This window comes from Camelus bactrianus, chromosome 32 (assembly GCF_048773025.1).
Source record: "Camelus bactrianus isolate YW-2024 breed Bactrian camel chromosome 32, ASM4877302v1, whole genome shotgun sequence".
NCBI classification, from domain to species: Eukaryota; Metazoa; Chordata; class Mammalia; order Artiodactyla; family Camelidae; genus Camelus; species Camelus bactrianus.
The window spans coordinates 16,874,952-16,890,694 of NC_133570.1; the positions used below are offsets into that span (position 1 = coordinate 16,874,952).

The window sequence follows — 15,743 nt, forward strand, 5'->3', positions numbered from 1 at the left end:
GTGCTGTCATCACTTTGATCATTGATTTTTTTCATAGCAGCTTTTGGGACTCACTAGCTTGTGAAATTAATGCAGTCATTATTGAGGCAATCTGATAGGTAATGAGTCAATCATGTCTTTATTTCAATGAGGCTAATTGTCTCGGTGGCCCTGGCTGATGGGAAGTGTTCTGCAAAGTGACAGAGGGCTACAAACAGAGTTAGCACCAATTGAGTATGCTAATTTCTGTTTTCCCGCCGAGAAAAGGTTTACCGTGGGGTCGATGGAGTGGTCTTCGTTACAGAAAATAGGTTTAGGGGAATGGAGAATCAATTAAGACCCTTTGTTCCACGTGGAATCAAACTGCAGTTTGGCTTCAGATTCCTGGTGTTTGCATCGGGGAGGAGGTGGCGGGGGGAGGAAATGAAGCCTTGTGCTCATGTTGAGAATAGATGCAGGGCATGAACCCAAGGTTCTGGGTTCAAGTCTCAGCTTTGCTGATCACCAGCTACGTGAACTTGAGTCAGTGACACAGCTTCCCTGAACCAGCATACTCCTTGTCGGGCTGTTCTGGGTATTAAAATGGGACGTAGGAGAAAGAGGTTTGAAAGATATAGATGCTATGCAAATGTTAATTACATTCAGTGATAATTGTAGTCTCGTCTGGAGTCAGCGAGAGGGAAATAAATCCTGGTGTTACCACTCACTAGTGGAGGATTGTGCGCAAATGCCGTTTTTAGCCTTAGTTTCTCCCTCCATAAAGTGGGGGGATCGTCATAACTACTGTAGAAAATTATGCATGTAAAGTGCTTTATCTGCATGTCAGATAGTGAGTTCAGATCCAGAGCACAGTAGGGGCTCCCTAAATGTTAGCTGTTAGTTGACACTGTCACGGATTACTTAACAAGTTCACTGATTACGACAGAGCATTCCCAGTGCTCCTGGAGAAAGTGACCATCTTTAGGGCTGTAAGCCACATCTGGCAAAGAAATGCACAGGGCTGTCCTTAGAAAGAAGCAGCACCAGGGCATCTGCAGTGTGTCCCCTCCCCTGTCACTGACTTAGATCCCATCAGTGCAGCATCTTTCTCTTGCCTCTTGGAGGGGTGACCTCACCACATTGGCTGGAGCAGTCCTGGCCCCAGAGCTCTGGGTTCTCTCTGAAAACCCTCCTGTGTTCCCTGCAGTCTCTTCGAGGGCAGCCCTGCGGGGGGCCGAGCAGGCATTGATCACTTTGCAACAGAGGCCTTCATCCATTATTGATGAGCCACAGCCTGGAAATTGTGGACCTCGAGCTGTTTTCCACTAAGATGCCTGAGCACCTTCCGTGGATGGCACCAGTCTGGCCCCATCCTCTCCTGCCCGAGGAGGGCTGCCCTCCACTCCCCTCCCTCTCTGCCCCTCCTTAGAAGGCAGAACTGAGTATTTTGGGGGCTCTTCTTCTCTCTGATGGCCAGCGGCACTTACTGAATGAGAAGACATATTCCCAGGACTGACACCAAGCCCACTGATTCTATGTTTCTCAGGGTGGGGCCTGGGAATGTGCATTGAATGCATTCCCCAGGTGACTCTGGTGCACAGAGAAGCTTAGGCGGGTCCATCCTGCCAGTGGTTCTCAGACCAGTGTGTGCATGAATTCCCTGGGGATCGACTTGCCAGTTATGCTTCAGCAGGTCTCGGGTGGGGCCGGAGATGCTGCATTTCTACCAAACTCTCGGGCGGTGATAGTGCTGCAAATGCGAGGACCCCACGCTGCAGTAGAGTCTTTGAGTCCTTCGTCGTCTTACCTCTTACTCTCTTCTGTTAGAAAAAGGCAAAGAGGAGGCATCAGGAGACCAGATGCTTTAATCATGTAGAGCTGCAGTCTAGGGTACCTACTAACAGATAACTTGAGGTGGAGGCCAGAGAGCTGGGGTCTGAGTGGCAGCTCCCCCACCCCCAGACAGTTGGATTCGGTGGCGGAGAAGTCACCTGCAGCATCTCTCCTGCCAGGTCTTCCTCAAGGCGGGCGTGGTCTCCAGGCTGGAGAAGCAGCGGGAGAAGCTGGTGTCTCACAGCATCGTCTTGTTCCAGGCGGCCTGCAGGGGCTTCCTGTCTCGCCAGGAATTCAAGAAGCTGAAGGTATGAAGGCCTGTGTGCCTCGTGAACCCGGCAGGGGCGAGAGATCCTGGAAAAGCACCATCCATGCTGGGCCCGGGGCTGTAACCCCTGCTTCTCACACTCGTGCTTATGTGCAAATCTCCAGTGGGATGTTGTTAACGTGCAGATTCTGGTCCAGTGGGTCTGGGGTGAGCCTGGGGCTCTGCACGTCTCCCGTGATGGTGCCAGTGCTGCCCGCCCACAGACCTACCCCGAGTGGTGAGACTTTTATCGATACTCTGTAAGCTGTTACCATTGTTTCTAGAACATTGATGTCAAATTACTGATGATGTCAGCCTTGGACAGGATATCCATGAGGCTGTCCAAGCCCTCCTGGGTTGGACATGGTTCCAGCCTGTTCCATCTCCCTAGAACTTGGCTGTCATGGGTCAGCAGACAGGGCATGGGCGGGACCTGGGCACAGAGTCCTTTGGGACCAAAGAGCAGGTTCAGGATCCGCAGGCCTGAACCACCCTTGGACATCTCTGGGACTCAGTTTCCTCTATGTGGCCTGCACAGGGGAGAACAGGCAGCATGGCTCTGGAGACAAACAAGAACCATGTTTGAGCCCCAGCCCAACATGTAGTAGCTGGCTGCAGATGAGGTGGGGTGATGTGCACTTAGTCCCGTCTGTGGTGCATGTAACTGCTCCGTAAATCCTAGTGCCGTTACCTTAGCATTGTCATCGTTAATTACCACCTCACTGCACATGCCTCCAGCTGATGTGAATTTGTAAATTCAAGTTTATGTACTTGGTAAGAACAGAAGAAGGCAAGTACGTTAATAATTAAAACATTGTGGGCAATCTCACTGGCCCATTGCACTCCCAAGGTAGTTTATGCTTTGGGATGGTTTGAAATAAGAGATTAATTAAGAGCCTGGGCTTTGTCTACAGGAGTTCATGTCCTGACTCGGCCACTGAGAAGCTGTGTGATGCTGGGCATGTGACTCTACCTCTCTGTGCCTGTTTCCCCATCTGTAAAATGGAGATGATAATAATACCTCATAGGATTTAGAGGGGACTGAGCTGAAGTGTGTAAGATGCTCAGGGCAGTGCCTGGCCTGTAGGAGGCGCTGTGCCGGCTGTACAGTCTTGGCTGTTGAGATGCTGGCTTGATTCCCACCTATGATAAGAATGAATTAGGTCAGTGGTTCTCAGAGCATGATTCCTGGACCAGCAGTCTCTGCATAAACGAGGGGTTTGTGAGCAGTGCAGATACTCAGACCCCTCCCCAGACTTAGAGTCAGATCGTCGTGGGTGGAGCCCAGGCCCCTGCGTTTTAACAAGCCCTCCAGGAGATTCTGATGCACACTTAAGAGTAAGGAGCATGGGGTTTGTGTTTAACTGCACCTAAAGTAATTTCTCTTCCTTAAATAGCAACTAACAGCGTAATCCTGGTCACTGTTTCTTGAGAGCATTTTCAGGGATTTTTGAGTATGGTTTTTGCCTTGCACGATGACTTTTGAACTTAATCCCCATGTAAAATGTGGCCCTGTCATATTATATTTTCTACTCCTCGTCCTGTTATTATTATTAGGCTGTGCAAGATTAAATTGTGGCCTAACGCCTGATGCCGAGAGCCTGACTTCCGAAAGGAAGCTTTTTTTTTTTCTTCCAGGCACCTAGCCCCTTGCACTAGGATACAAACCCATTTTCTCCACTGGCTTTGCTGCCCTCTGCCTCCTTTGACAGAGATGGGAAGGGCCCTCAGTTCACTCTCCCCTGCAGATTCACCGGCTGGCTGCACGGTGCATCCAGAAGAACATGGCTGTGTTCCTGGCGGTCAAGGACTGGCCGTGGTGGCAGCTCCTTGGTTCCTTGCGGCCCCTGCTGAGTGTCACCATCGGGGAGGCTCAGCTCCGCGCCAAGGAGGTGGGTCTGTGGCCGGCAGGGTGCTGGGTGGCCCATCCCCTCCCCCACCTTAGTGCTTGCATCCCAACTAGTGCCCCCAGCCCTGGAAATTCTTGATCTAGGAATGCTCCACCCAGCAGCCCTTGCTGCCCCCTTCCAGATGTCCCTCTGCTCCCATGCACGGACGTGCCCAGCTCCTCCTAGGCTAGCGGGTGCTGGTTAGACACCCTCGCTCCCCCGGTGTGTGAACGCTTACTGCTTATCCAGAGAGACTCGAGGGTGGTGGAGTCTTCGCATCCTAAGTCTCCTTACCTCTTACTCTCCCTCCTACCCGATTAGCACCCAGCTGACACAGGTAACTGTTTTGACTGGTTTCTGGTTTATCCTGCCTATTGTTTCTTTCTGCAGAAATTAGCAAATACAGGCACACTTGGGAGATATTGCAGATTTGGTTCCAGACCGCCAAATTAAAGCGGGTATCACACTAAACTGAGTCACACAAATTTATTGGCTTCCCAGTGCCTATAAGTTATGTTGACATTCTACTGTAGTCTATTAAGTGTGCAATAGCACTGTGTCTAAAAGCAATGTACATACCTTAATTAAAAAATAATGCTGGAGAAAGTCGCCAATAGACTTGCTAAACACAGGCTTGCTGCCAACCTTAAATTTGTAAAAAAAAAAAAAAAATGCCATATGTGTAAAGCACAGTAAAGCCAAGCACAATGAAAGAGGTGTGCGTTTACACACACACACACACACACTCCACTTAACTAAAACTTCCTTTCTTTCTTACACAAATAGTAGCATACTGCATATTCCTCTGCAACTTGTGTTTTTTACTTAAAAACATATTTTGAGAATCATGCCATGTCCATTTTCTTGGATTTTCTTTTTAAAAAAAGTTTAATTGAAACACGTTTGACCTATAACACTATAAATTTAAGGTGCACAACATGTTAATGGGATAACATTTATATATTGTCATATGATTGCCATTTTTGTAGACACCTTCCCTGTTCTCTTTTCCTGGCCACGTAGTACTCCTTTGTGTGTCTGTTTCATAGCTCCCCACACCGGCCTGCAGTGGGTGGGCGTGTAGGTTGCTCCTAATGGTGGTGGTGTGAGCCTGGTGCTGAGCCGCTGGGCAGGAGAGTGATAATCCGGGAGGATGAAGAGCCAAGCACCCCATCTCACTCGGGCACCCAGACTCGGGACCAGCCTGGTCCTGTTCTGAGAACTTGTGTTCAGCCTCTAGACTGGGCTGGCGTGGACCAGACTTGTATGAGCACAGAGACATTGATACTCGGAAATGGTCAAAGAAAAAGTCCCTCAGAGGCGCTTAGCATCAGGGCATCATCACAGATAGGCTGGCTAAATAACCTGCTTCTTTCCCAGTCTTAATGAACGTGGAAGCTACCCCCCTGGTCCAGAGTGGCTTCCGTTAAGGTGTTTGTTTTTGCAGGAGGAGCTTACAATGCTGAGACAGAAGCTAGAAAAGTCGGAGAAGTCTCGGAATGAACTCCGGCAGAACACAGACCTGCTAGAGAGCAAGGTACCCCCATCCCTCCTGTGTGGGGTCCTTGTGCAGGGGGAGGTCTGTTGACGGGGAAGATGATGATGAGCCTGGCCTTGCACCATCTGCCTTCAGGCCTCAGAGTAGCCCTGTGAAGTGCGGGCTGTGACTGTCCCCACTATATAGAGGAGGAAACTGAGGCTCTGGGATTTTAGCTACCTTCCAGAGACACACAACCAGCAAGTATAGAGCTGAGAGTCAAACCCATGTCATCTGGCTCCAAAGGGAAGAATTTCTTACGCTTGACTTAAAGAAGCACAAATCTCAGGGGGGAAATGACCAGTGTGACCCCAGTGAAGTAATCAACTTCTAATTGTCAAAGCACAAAATACTTGAAGATGAAATTTGCACACATGTAACTGGCAAAGAGTGCCCAGAATATGTAAAGAACTTCCTCACATCAATGGGAAAAGGCAAACACTGCAGTTAAAAAAAAAGGGCAAAAATTAGGAATTGGCAGTTCCCAGGAGGGGAACTCTTATTCCAAGGGTTCAGATGATCAGGAATTCAAATGGCCAATAAACTCATGAAAAGATGCTCAATGAACTAGCAATCAGGAAATGTGAATTAACACCACAGCACGTATCATTTCACACTTCAGACAGGCAGTTATCTCTGAAAGTCACAGCTGCCTGTACCCTGTGACCCAGCAGTTCCACTCCTAGGTCCACGAGCTGGAGAATCTTTCCCACATATAAATGAAAAGATGAGACGCTTACAGCAGCAGCATTTGTCACGGTGAAGAAAAGTAAACACCCCAATGGGAATCTACTGACAGGGTGGGGGAACACATTTTGTTAATACTAAAAGTTGAATTACCAAGGTGAAAATGAATGAGGAGGCAGGCAAACTAAGGTTCATATAGGGCAAGTCCATTTCACCACCTGTTCTTTGTAAATAAAGTTTTATTGGCACACAACCACAGCCGTTCATTTGTGTTTAGTCCCCATGCTTTCATACCACAAAAGCAGAGTTGAGTGGTGGTGACAGAGACTGAAAATATTTACTCTCTGGCTCTTTATAGAGGTTTCCTGATCCTTCAAGTAGAGATAGATGAACAAACGCAGATTGCCCTTGAAAACATAACACTGAAGGAAAATGATTAACGTACAAAATAATACCTGAAATATGTTACAGTACGTATTTTAAAAGTGTATACAATAATACTGTACATTGATGGGAGCATACACGTACATAGTTACAGTTGGGTGTTCATGGGAATAGTAATTCCAGATTCCGCGTAGTGGTCGTCTCTGAGGGATGGAAGGGGACATGTGATTGGGGTGTGTGTGACTGCATGCTGGCCTCTTCTTTCTTTAACTGGATATTGAGTTCATGGGCTGGGGGTGAAGTCTTGAACCAGATGGCCCTGCCCTCAAGGCAACCATCGCAAATGACAGATTCCTACACATATTCATACAGTATAACGCGGGACGTGGTCAGTGAGCTGTGGGTAGGCCAAGAAAGAGCTGTTCAAGGAAAACTGGCTGGTTCATTCACCTCTCAGGGCTGGGACTAGGGTGAGGGGTGTGAGGCACTTGTCTCAGGCACAATTTAAAGGGCCGCCAAAAAACCCTGCAAGATAAATAATACTTAATACAATATCTTTTAAAATGTAAATGAATTAAAAAAAATCCATGATGGGCAAAATATCAAAATTTTAAATAAATGCAGGATTTGTCAACCAGAATAGGGGTGAGGTGAGTGTTGGTGCACTCTGCATAGTAGGATCCTGTCTGTCTTTGAAATTTTGATATTTTATTCATCACAGATTTTTGGCATTAATTTTTATTTTCTTGAAGATTGCATTCATGTTTTTAATTTATCTTGACTTCTGAAGGTTTTGACGCTCCCTTAGATTTTGCATCCCTGGTGAGTACTTGACTCAGCCTCCGCTGTCTTTTCCCAGGAAGCTCTGGGTACCTCATAGGGTTCTGCTGAAGTTCACATACAGCTGATTTATTCCCTTATTCAACACATAATGTATGGGTACCTCCCATGTGCCAGGCATCTGATTGGACCCCTTGGATACAGCTTGGGACAAGGCCAAGTCCCTGTCCTCACAAAGCCTCCAGGCCAATAGAGGGAGACGGATCACAAGTAAATAAATGTGCAGACTAGTTTCAGATTGTAAAGTGTTGCAGATAGTGAGCGGAGGGGGGTTGAGTAAGGGCTAATGTTCCCTAAGAGGTCAAGGGAGATGTCTGACTTTACAGCTGAGTGATTTGATGTCCCCATCTATGTGCAGTTCCAAAGGAAGAGTAGAAATAGCAGGTGCAAAGGTCCTGGGGGCAACGTGGGAGTGATACCTGTCAGTCCAGAGCAAAACTACAGCTTTCTACACCTGCGAGGCTGTGGGAGTATTTTACGGATGGCATTGCTTGGTTGGGTTGCTGGGTAATGGTGACTAAGTAGATTCACCATCAGGCCAGCAGAGCACGTCCTGCTTCCTACGTTCACAACCTGAACTGAACCTGGCTGGTCACGTGGGGATGTGGAATGAAGTCTGGGTGGGAGGGGCTGTCTCTTTCCCCTCCTCATTCTCTCTGTGATTGTGTCCACCCTCCCCACTGAGGGTCCTCTGTCTGCTCAGTCCATGCCCACTCCCATGGTCAGGAAGGAGGCAGGGCTCCTGGAAGGAGGAGGGTCACATCTGCACATATTGTCAGGGGAAGCTGGGCTGGGATGCTCACCCTGAGCCTGTGCCCTCCTGCGGACAGGACTGTAAGGAGAGGAAATGACACACAAGTGCCTTACTTTCTCAGTGGAGTCTCTGGAGAGCCAGCAGCCTGACCCTTCTTGCTGGAAGTAGCAATGAGTAGAGCAGCAGAAGCAAAAATCGGAGAGCTGTGGGCTGTTGGAAATATCAGTGACTTCCCGATAGAAATTCCTTCCCTCTAAGCTGACGTTTGACAGTGATTCATCACGAGCTGTCAGGTTGGACTTGGGAGTTTGCGATGCATCAGCTGCTGGGGGAACTTGGCGAGAGGGATGAGGTGAACATCTTTGGCATCCAGAGCTACAGCTTGTGGGACACTGGGAGGAGGGGAGCAGGAAGCCAGGCTTCTGAGAGCTGAACCAAGGACACAAGTGTCGGCACCTGCGGAATTCCCACCCAGGCTCTTGTTGTCTTTGTGTCACATGTGGTTGCAAAAAGATGCATGGAGCCTTGGAAAAATAAGATAAAATTTAAAAGCTAAGAAAATCAGAGCAAAGGGAAATAAGAGTTGAAGAGTATACAAAACCAGGGAGAGCGTTAGAATATAGAAATCTACCACTGGCCTCAGACTCACTCTCACTTCACAGGCTTTGCACGTGCTGTTCCCTCTGGGACATTTCCCTCTGCCCTCTTCACCTGGCTCATGTCTCATCATCCCTTTTTTCTTTATTCAGGTGGCACTTCCTCCAAGAAGCCTTCCTTGACCCATCTGAGGGTGGGTTAGGCCCCCACTATAGGCTACAAGCTAGATTGTGAGACCCCAAGGGCAGGGCTATGTCTTACTCATCACATCAGCCCAGCCACCCTGGTGCAGAAGAGACACACAAATGAGTGAGCAGAACCATTAACAGTGGGCTGAAAATTTGACACCAAGCCTTCTAGTGAGGAAAGCAGGATATTCTGTAGACACAGAATATGTCTCGGTTAAACACACACACACACACACACACACACACTGCTTGAGAAAAGAATAACTTTTCAGGGTACTGAGCTATTAAAGAAGTTTTCTCCCATGAATCCTCATGGAAAGGCCACCAAAGGCACTCAGTGGTACTCACAGCAGATACAAGAGGGCTTCTGTGGGAATGCCTCTGATAGCACCGTCTTGAACTGGAAGAATTCAGCCAGGGTCAGAGCCGGGCTTTATCCAGGAAGCACCTCTAAGGACTGAGTGTTATGGTTTCTGCCTCTTCCTCCCCAGCTCCTCCGCTTTCCCCTCCTCCTCTTTTTCCTCCTGTTCTTCCTTCCCTTCCTTCCTTTTTAAACTTTGTATTAAGGCCCAACATACAAAAAAGTGCACATATCTCAACTGTGCAGCTTAATGAATTTTCACAAAGTGGACACTCCAATGTGACCAGCACCCAGAGTGAGACACAGATCATTCCCCGCTTCCCCCCATTCCGCCCCCATGCCCCCTTTCAGCCACTGCCTTCCACCAGTAACCACCAAACTCATGTATAATGTCATTAGTTTTTCCCCCTGTTTTTGAACTTAATCTGAATTCATCAGATATGTGTACTCATTTGTCTGGTTTCCTTCATTTGCCGTTGTCTGTGACATTTCATTCACATTGTGGTGGGTGATTGTGGGCCGTTCACTCTGTTGTACAGTGTTCCATTTGATACAGAGACCACTGTTTTCCCTTCTACTCTAAGTGACTATTGGGTTTTTTTTTTTGAACTGTTATGAATAAACTTGCTGTCAACGTTCTGATACGTGTGTTTCAGTGCACAGATCATGCTTTTCTGTTCAGAGTACACCTAGGAATGGAATTGCTGGGTTTTAAGTTGTTTCTGTGTCTAGTTTTCATAGATAGTACTTAACAATTTACTACAGTGTTTATCAGTTTGTGCTCCCGTGGGCGGGTGAGGTTCTGCCTGCTCCGTGTCTTTACCGGCGCCAGGTATTCTCTGTCTTTCTCATTTAGCGATTTTGGTGGCTGTGCGGTTTTATGACGTTGTGATTTTAATTTGCACCTCTTCACATGTTTTTGGCTTTTGGTCATCCATGTTAGCAAGGTGGTCTTTTAAGCCTTTTCTACTGCTTTTCTTGTTGATTTGTAGCAATTCTTTATATGCTGTGGGTGTAAGGTCAGTTTAATACAAGTAGTACAGATATCTTCCATTCTGTGGCTTGCCTTCTCTGGTGCGGTGATTTGAAGTGTTTTCTGAAGTCCAGCGTCTCTTCAGACTGGCCGAAGGGCGAGGAAGAGGTCAAAGGTTTCCACAACTCCCAAACCTGCATCATTTACGGTAATGCACTCTTTTGGTTTCGTTCTGTGTTTTTATCGATTCTCGGATGCGCATTATTTTCCACCCTTGTGCATCTCTGGGATCGGGCTGCACCCTAACAGTCAGTGACCTCTCACACTAAAAACTGGCCACACTTTCTTTCAAATGTTCTGTAACGTGCCTCTTGCAATCAGTGGCAGCTCAGATGGAGTGAAGGGTAGCATGTTGGGGCCCAAGTAAGATCTTACTTGAAGAAAGGGCTGTAAGTCCTTCTCTGCCCAGCTGCCTCCCCCCTCCCCCCAAAGCTACTGTTGATTTGTGTTGGTTGCTTTTGCACTTCAAAGAGCATCCGAATCACCCAGAGGAGCTGTTAACCCTGTAGCCTCCTTGGTCCCATCTCTCAAGGGTTTGACTCCAGTGGGAATCTTGGAGGTGGGGGTCCTTCAGTGCTTCTTCAACAAGCCTCGTGATGACCCTGATGGAGGGGTTGTGCTGTGGTAGAGCTGTGGTTCTCGTCCAGGAAAGTGTGTCTGAACTGTGCTTTTACTCATCGTGGGAAAGGTTATTGGGGATCTGAGCGTCCTTGAATGTATGAGCCAAGGGCCGAGTAGGGCCAGGATTTGTGGGTGCCCCATCCTTGGTTTTCTTATCTCCCCATCTTGATGGTGGGGTTTTTGAGGGCAGGGCCGGCAGGCCATAGGTACTCCCATCATGAATGGCAAGTGACAGTGACAAGGGACCCCGTGTGTGCTCAGCATTTAACGTTCATCAGACTGTCGCCCACTGTTCTCCCAAACCGCACGTGGTGCCTGCACACAGGATATGTTATTTTCCTTTGACTTTATGCAAAATGTACAGAACATTTATTCATTTCTATCCCTTTCTCTCTGGCAGACCCTTAGGGTCATTGTCCCTAAGTAGAAAGAGGGTTTCTGAATATTTGGCCAAGTGGCGGATCCAGGGAGGTTTTCAGAATTAGTTCTGGTTAACTGATCCTAGAGTAATCTGCGAAGGACCTTTCTGGGTTTGCTGACTGGGCTCTGCCCCTCGTTAAATTGGCTTTCATTTTGCATTCACCTAATCACTCTGGGCGTTGTGCCCAACCCTTACCTCAGGGACAAAACCCCTGGACCCCAAAAGGTAGGAAGGGAGAGGGCTTTGTGGAGACAGGGGAGGGTCAGGGGCTTCTATCTCTGAGAAAAGCATTTGTCATTTCCCCAGTATGGAAGGACTGATCATCCTTTGGGCTTCAGACTTGGGTTCTGTGGAACTCAAAATTAATGTATTAAATCAATTTTGTGCTCCCTCTTCTCAGGCCAATTAGCACAAATTAATTTCACACTAATTGGCCAAGGCAGCGAGAACACAGTCCCGGTGTTTGGAATCAATGCTGATCTCAGAGATGGGGAGTGGGGTGGGGCATGATCAGGGGGTGTGGCTGGGGGTGTGTGTGTGTGATCAGGGGTCTGGCTGGGGGTCACTCCTGGACGGCACTGGCCTGTATTCCATGGCCTTTGCAAGTGATCACTTTTCCAGCTTGAATATTTTTGCATGCCTATAGGCAAGTCTAACCCACCTAAAGCCAAGCAAGGCCAAAATTAGGAGACAATCCTGTCTCTGTGGTCGTAGTTCTTAAACTCTGTCGTGCAGACAAATCGCCTTGGAGTGTGTTGAAATTCAGATTCCTGCATCCCACCTCAGAGATTATGGTTTGGGGGATGTGAGGATCCTGGAATTTTATAATAACCATCCAAGGTCATTGCAGTGAATACTCTAAAGACAACAGTGCAAGGAATAGCAAGAAAGCCGCCCCGCAAAGGCAGCCAGGAGTACGTGGGGAGGGCCTCTCCTTCTTTAACTGGCTTCAGTACTTGTATCTGACAGATCTGGGGTCCCATCCACGCTCTGCCCGTTTACCTGCTGTGTGACTTCCCAACACTCCCCTTGAGCCTCGGTTTTTCTGTTTCTGTTGAAATCTCTGTTCGGCCTGGGCAGTCACTGCTATGGTCAGCTAGATGGGAGGGAAGCAGATGGGCTGCAGGAGGGGAAAAGGTGAGGAGCGGGGACTGGATGAAGCAGCCCCAGCTCAGTTTATTTTTTGGACTATTTTTAAAAAATGTTTATTTTGTTTTATGTCTTTTTCTGATGGCAAAAGCGGTTAAGGAAGTCAACAGGACAGAAATGGCATTACAGGGAAATTGGAGTCCTTTGTGAGTCCACCCTTCTAGGTGGAAAAAAAAGAAATCCCTATGAACACTTTGGGAGTGCCTTTTTCTGTGCAAGTACAAACAAAAATGGGAACATGCCAAATGTTCTGTTCTGCAACTTTGCTTTTTCCCCTTGGCAATACGCCTTGGGGATTTTTTATGTCAGAATATGTAGATCTGCATCCTCCTTCTTTGTGGGGCAGCTGAGTGGTTTCTGAGACAGCCTGTGAGCATAGTACTGATGGAGATGAGCTCGGAGGGGCAGCTGCATCCATGCTTAAAGGGCCACCCAGTGTCCGTGTGAGAGCAGCCCGCAGTCCCCACCCCTCAGTGCCACACAGATGGTCGATGGGAGGGTGTGGCATTTGGACATCTTTATGTGCAAGATTCGTGGCCTAGTATGGGAACACCAGGGGAACAGTAGACATTGGCCAATTCAATGCATTTTACAGCTTGGGTGACCACAGCCCCAGAGAGGAGGAGCCTCGTCCAAGGTCACACCCCATGTTAATTATCACATCTGAACTTGAACCCTGTACCTTGCCTCTATTTTTTTCCCCTTTTTCTTCCCTCTGGACTTTAGCCACTGCCTCGCATAAGGGGTAGCCTCAGTTTCATGAGGACTCTTCTGTGCAAGGTCATTTCTGAGCCTCTTGGTCATAAACAGTCCACTCATACGTTTCTCTCCTCACTTTCTTTGGCATATCCTTAAACCTGGAAGGCTGTATTCTGCAGCAGCCAGACCACAGAAGTGCTGACCTATCTAATGCTTGAGGTTGGTCAGTTGTTTTGAAGAAAAAAAAAGTCAGGCAAGTGGAAATTCGTTTAAAAATAAACATTTTTATTTTTAATTTTAAACACGTTTACTGTAACTCCCTGAGATAGGACCACAGCCTTTTGAGGATGAGTTTCTGACTCAAGATCTACTTCCTTTTTTAAACCACACCCCTAACACACAACTGTATGATTTCCAGTCTTGATTTCTTTAAAGTGGAGCAAATGGCAAAGCAATTTGAATGCAGAGGCCTTAATTTTTACTTCTAGTTTTTTCTTTATAGTTTTTGCACCTACACCTATTTGACAGAATTAAGAAGAGACTTACCTGTATTCATTCCTTCCAAAGCATTCAGCCTAGTTTTCATGAGAACTCTGTCCAGTCATGTTTTACACGTTTATAGAACAGCTAATGGAATAGGTAATTGTGGCACAAACTGGTTGAGAACACACACAGTCGATGCTGGGTGTGCACGGCCATCAACTGGTAGAGGCAGATGGACCCAGGGGAACCACAGAGTGGTTTCCTGGCTGAGAGCATCCCTGGGTGGTGGTCCGTCTGTGAGTGTGTCTTACTGAGGGGGCCTATGGGCTGGTCCAGTGAGATGGCTCACTGAAGGATGGCTAAGCAGAGTTTCTACTAGAATGACTATTTTTTTTTAAATGGAGGTACTGGGGATTGAACCCAGGACCTCATGCATGCTAAGCATGGGCTCTACCACTGAACTACACCCACCCCCTAGAATAACTATTTTTAAATTGAGTGCTTACTACTTGCTAAGCACCGTGCTAAGTGGGTTATCTCACTTCAGTCTTAAAGCAGTTCTATCAGTTATCCCCCACCCATGTAAGCTTCAGAGCATCACAGAGGCATCCTATGTGGTTCAGAGTCACACAGCTAGCGAGTGTTGGACCCAGAATTCTAACACAGCGAGACCAGTAAAATTCTGATGTCCATGCTCTGAACCCCTTCCTTACACGGAAGGGTTGCCTTGTTGTGAGAACCAGTGATTGGTCCCAGGGTGGTCCTGTGGAGCATGTGAGGGGAGAAGGGGTGGCAGCCCCAACGAGTAACCCTGCTTGAACCTTCCTCATCCCAGATTGCTGAGTTAACCACAGAGCTGGCCGATGAGCGCTTCAAAGGGGACATGGCCTGCCAGGTGCTGGAAAGTGAGCGGGCAGAGTGGCTGCGGGCCTCCCGGGAGGTCCAGGAGCTAAAGGTACGTGGTTGGTGGTGGTGGGGTGGGGGTGTTGGGCCTGCTCCACTCTGCTCACACCTGGAATGCACAGGCTGACTCCCATGCTCAGTCCTGGAGGACATTTGGGTCTTCCTAAGTCTTGACCTTGAAGGTGTCCTGAGTGAAGACTGTGCAGGGGGTAGGTGGATGGCCCTGGTTTGGAGGCAGCCTGGGTGATATGGCCAGCCCAGGCCTCTGTCTTGCTCCGGTTTGAAACTTTGAAGCCTCTCTTCCAGAGCAAGCATGAGCAAGTCCAGAAGAGCTTGAGAGAAGTGGAGAAGCGTTTGGAAGAAGCCCAGCAGAAAATTCAGTTGAATGATTTGGAAAGGAGTCGCACTGGAGGAGGTGAGCTGAGGGGACCTGTGGGATTAGACACTGGTGGAAAAAGCCATCCTTTTCTCCTGTCCTTCCTTCCTTTCATTCATTCATTCATTCATTCATTCTTATACATGGAGTGCTTATCATCATCAGCACGCAGCACTGCATGAGGGACTGAGATGTTGGCAGAGAACAGGATCAGTCCTTGCCTTCTTGGAACTGACAGTCTAGTGGGACAAGCAGACAATGAAAGGATAATCCAGCAGTGTCCCAAATAAATTATCAGTGTGACAGGTGCTATTTATTAATAATGCCAAAAAAGATTTTAAAAAATATTGGTGCTATGAGTGGGCAAGGCACCCTTCATTTATATTTTTAGTATAAATTTTGAGGAAGGCAGTTCAGTGGTTAACAAGTGAAATCTACAAAATCCCATTTCCAGATTTGAGTCTAGACTCCATCGCTTGTTAGATGGGTGGCTTTGGGCAAAGACATGATTTTACCTTAGTTTTCTCATCTTTTTAATGGCTATAGCCATAGGTGATTAGTGGGAAGAGTTCAGCCTCGTGCGTGGTACAGAATGCTGACTGTTAGGTACTTTTTCATTATTTCTAACATTACTAATAGTGGGATCATTATTCCTGCTCATCACCTGTGGAGCAGGACTACTCCTGTCCCCATTTCACAATGATGCCAGGCACTTAGCAGTTT

General features: G+C 47.7%; 1 protein-coding gene across 7 annotated transcripts in view; it reads left to right on the plus strand.

Moving 5' to 3' along the window:
- Window positions 1-15,743, plus strand: part of MYO18B (myosin XVIIIB) — a 215,563-nt gene that overhangs the window by 92,017 nt on the left and 107,803 nt on the right. For all 7 annotated transcript variants that reach the window (XM_074356762.1, XM_074356764.1, XM_074356765.1 and 4 more), the window contains 5 exons: window positions 1,971-2,099; window positions 3,847-3,990; window positions 5,435-5,524; window positions 14,577-14,696; window positions 14,951-15,059. In XM_074356762.1, the coding sequence (XP_074212863.1) occupies window positions 1,971-2,099; window positions 3,847-3,990; window positions 5,435-5,524; window positions 14,577-14,696; window positions 14,951-15,059 (592 nt within the window). The remainder of the gene's footprint in view (window positions 1-1,970; window positions 2,100-3,846; window positions 3,991-5,434; window positions 5,525-14,576; window positions 14,697-14,950; window positions 15,060-15,743) is intronic.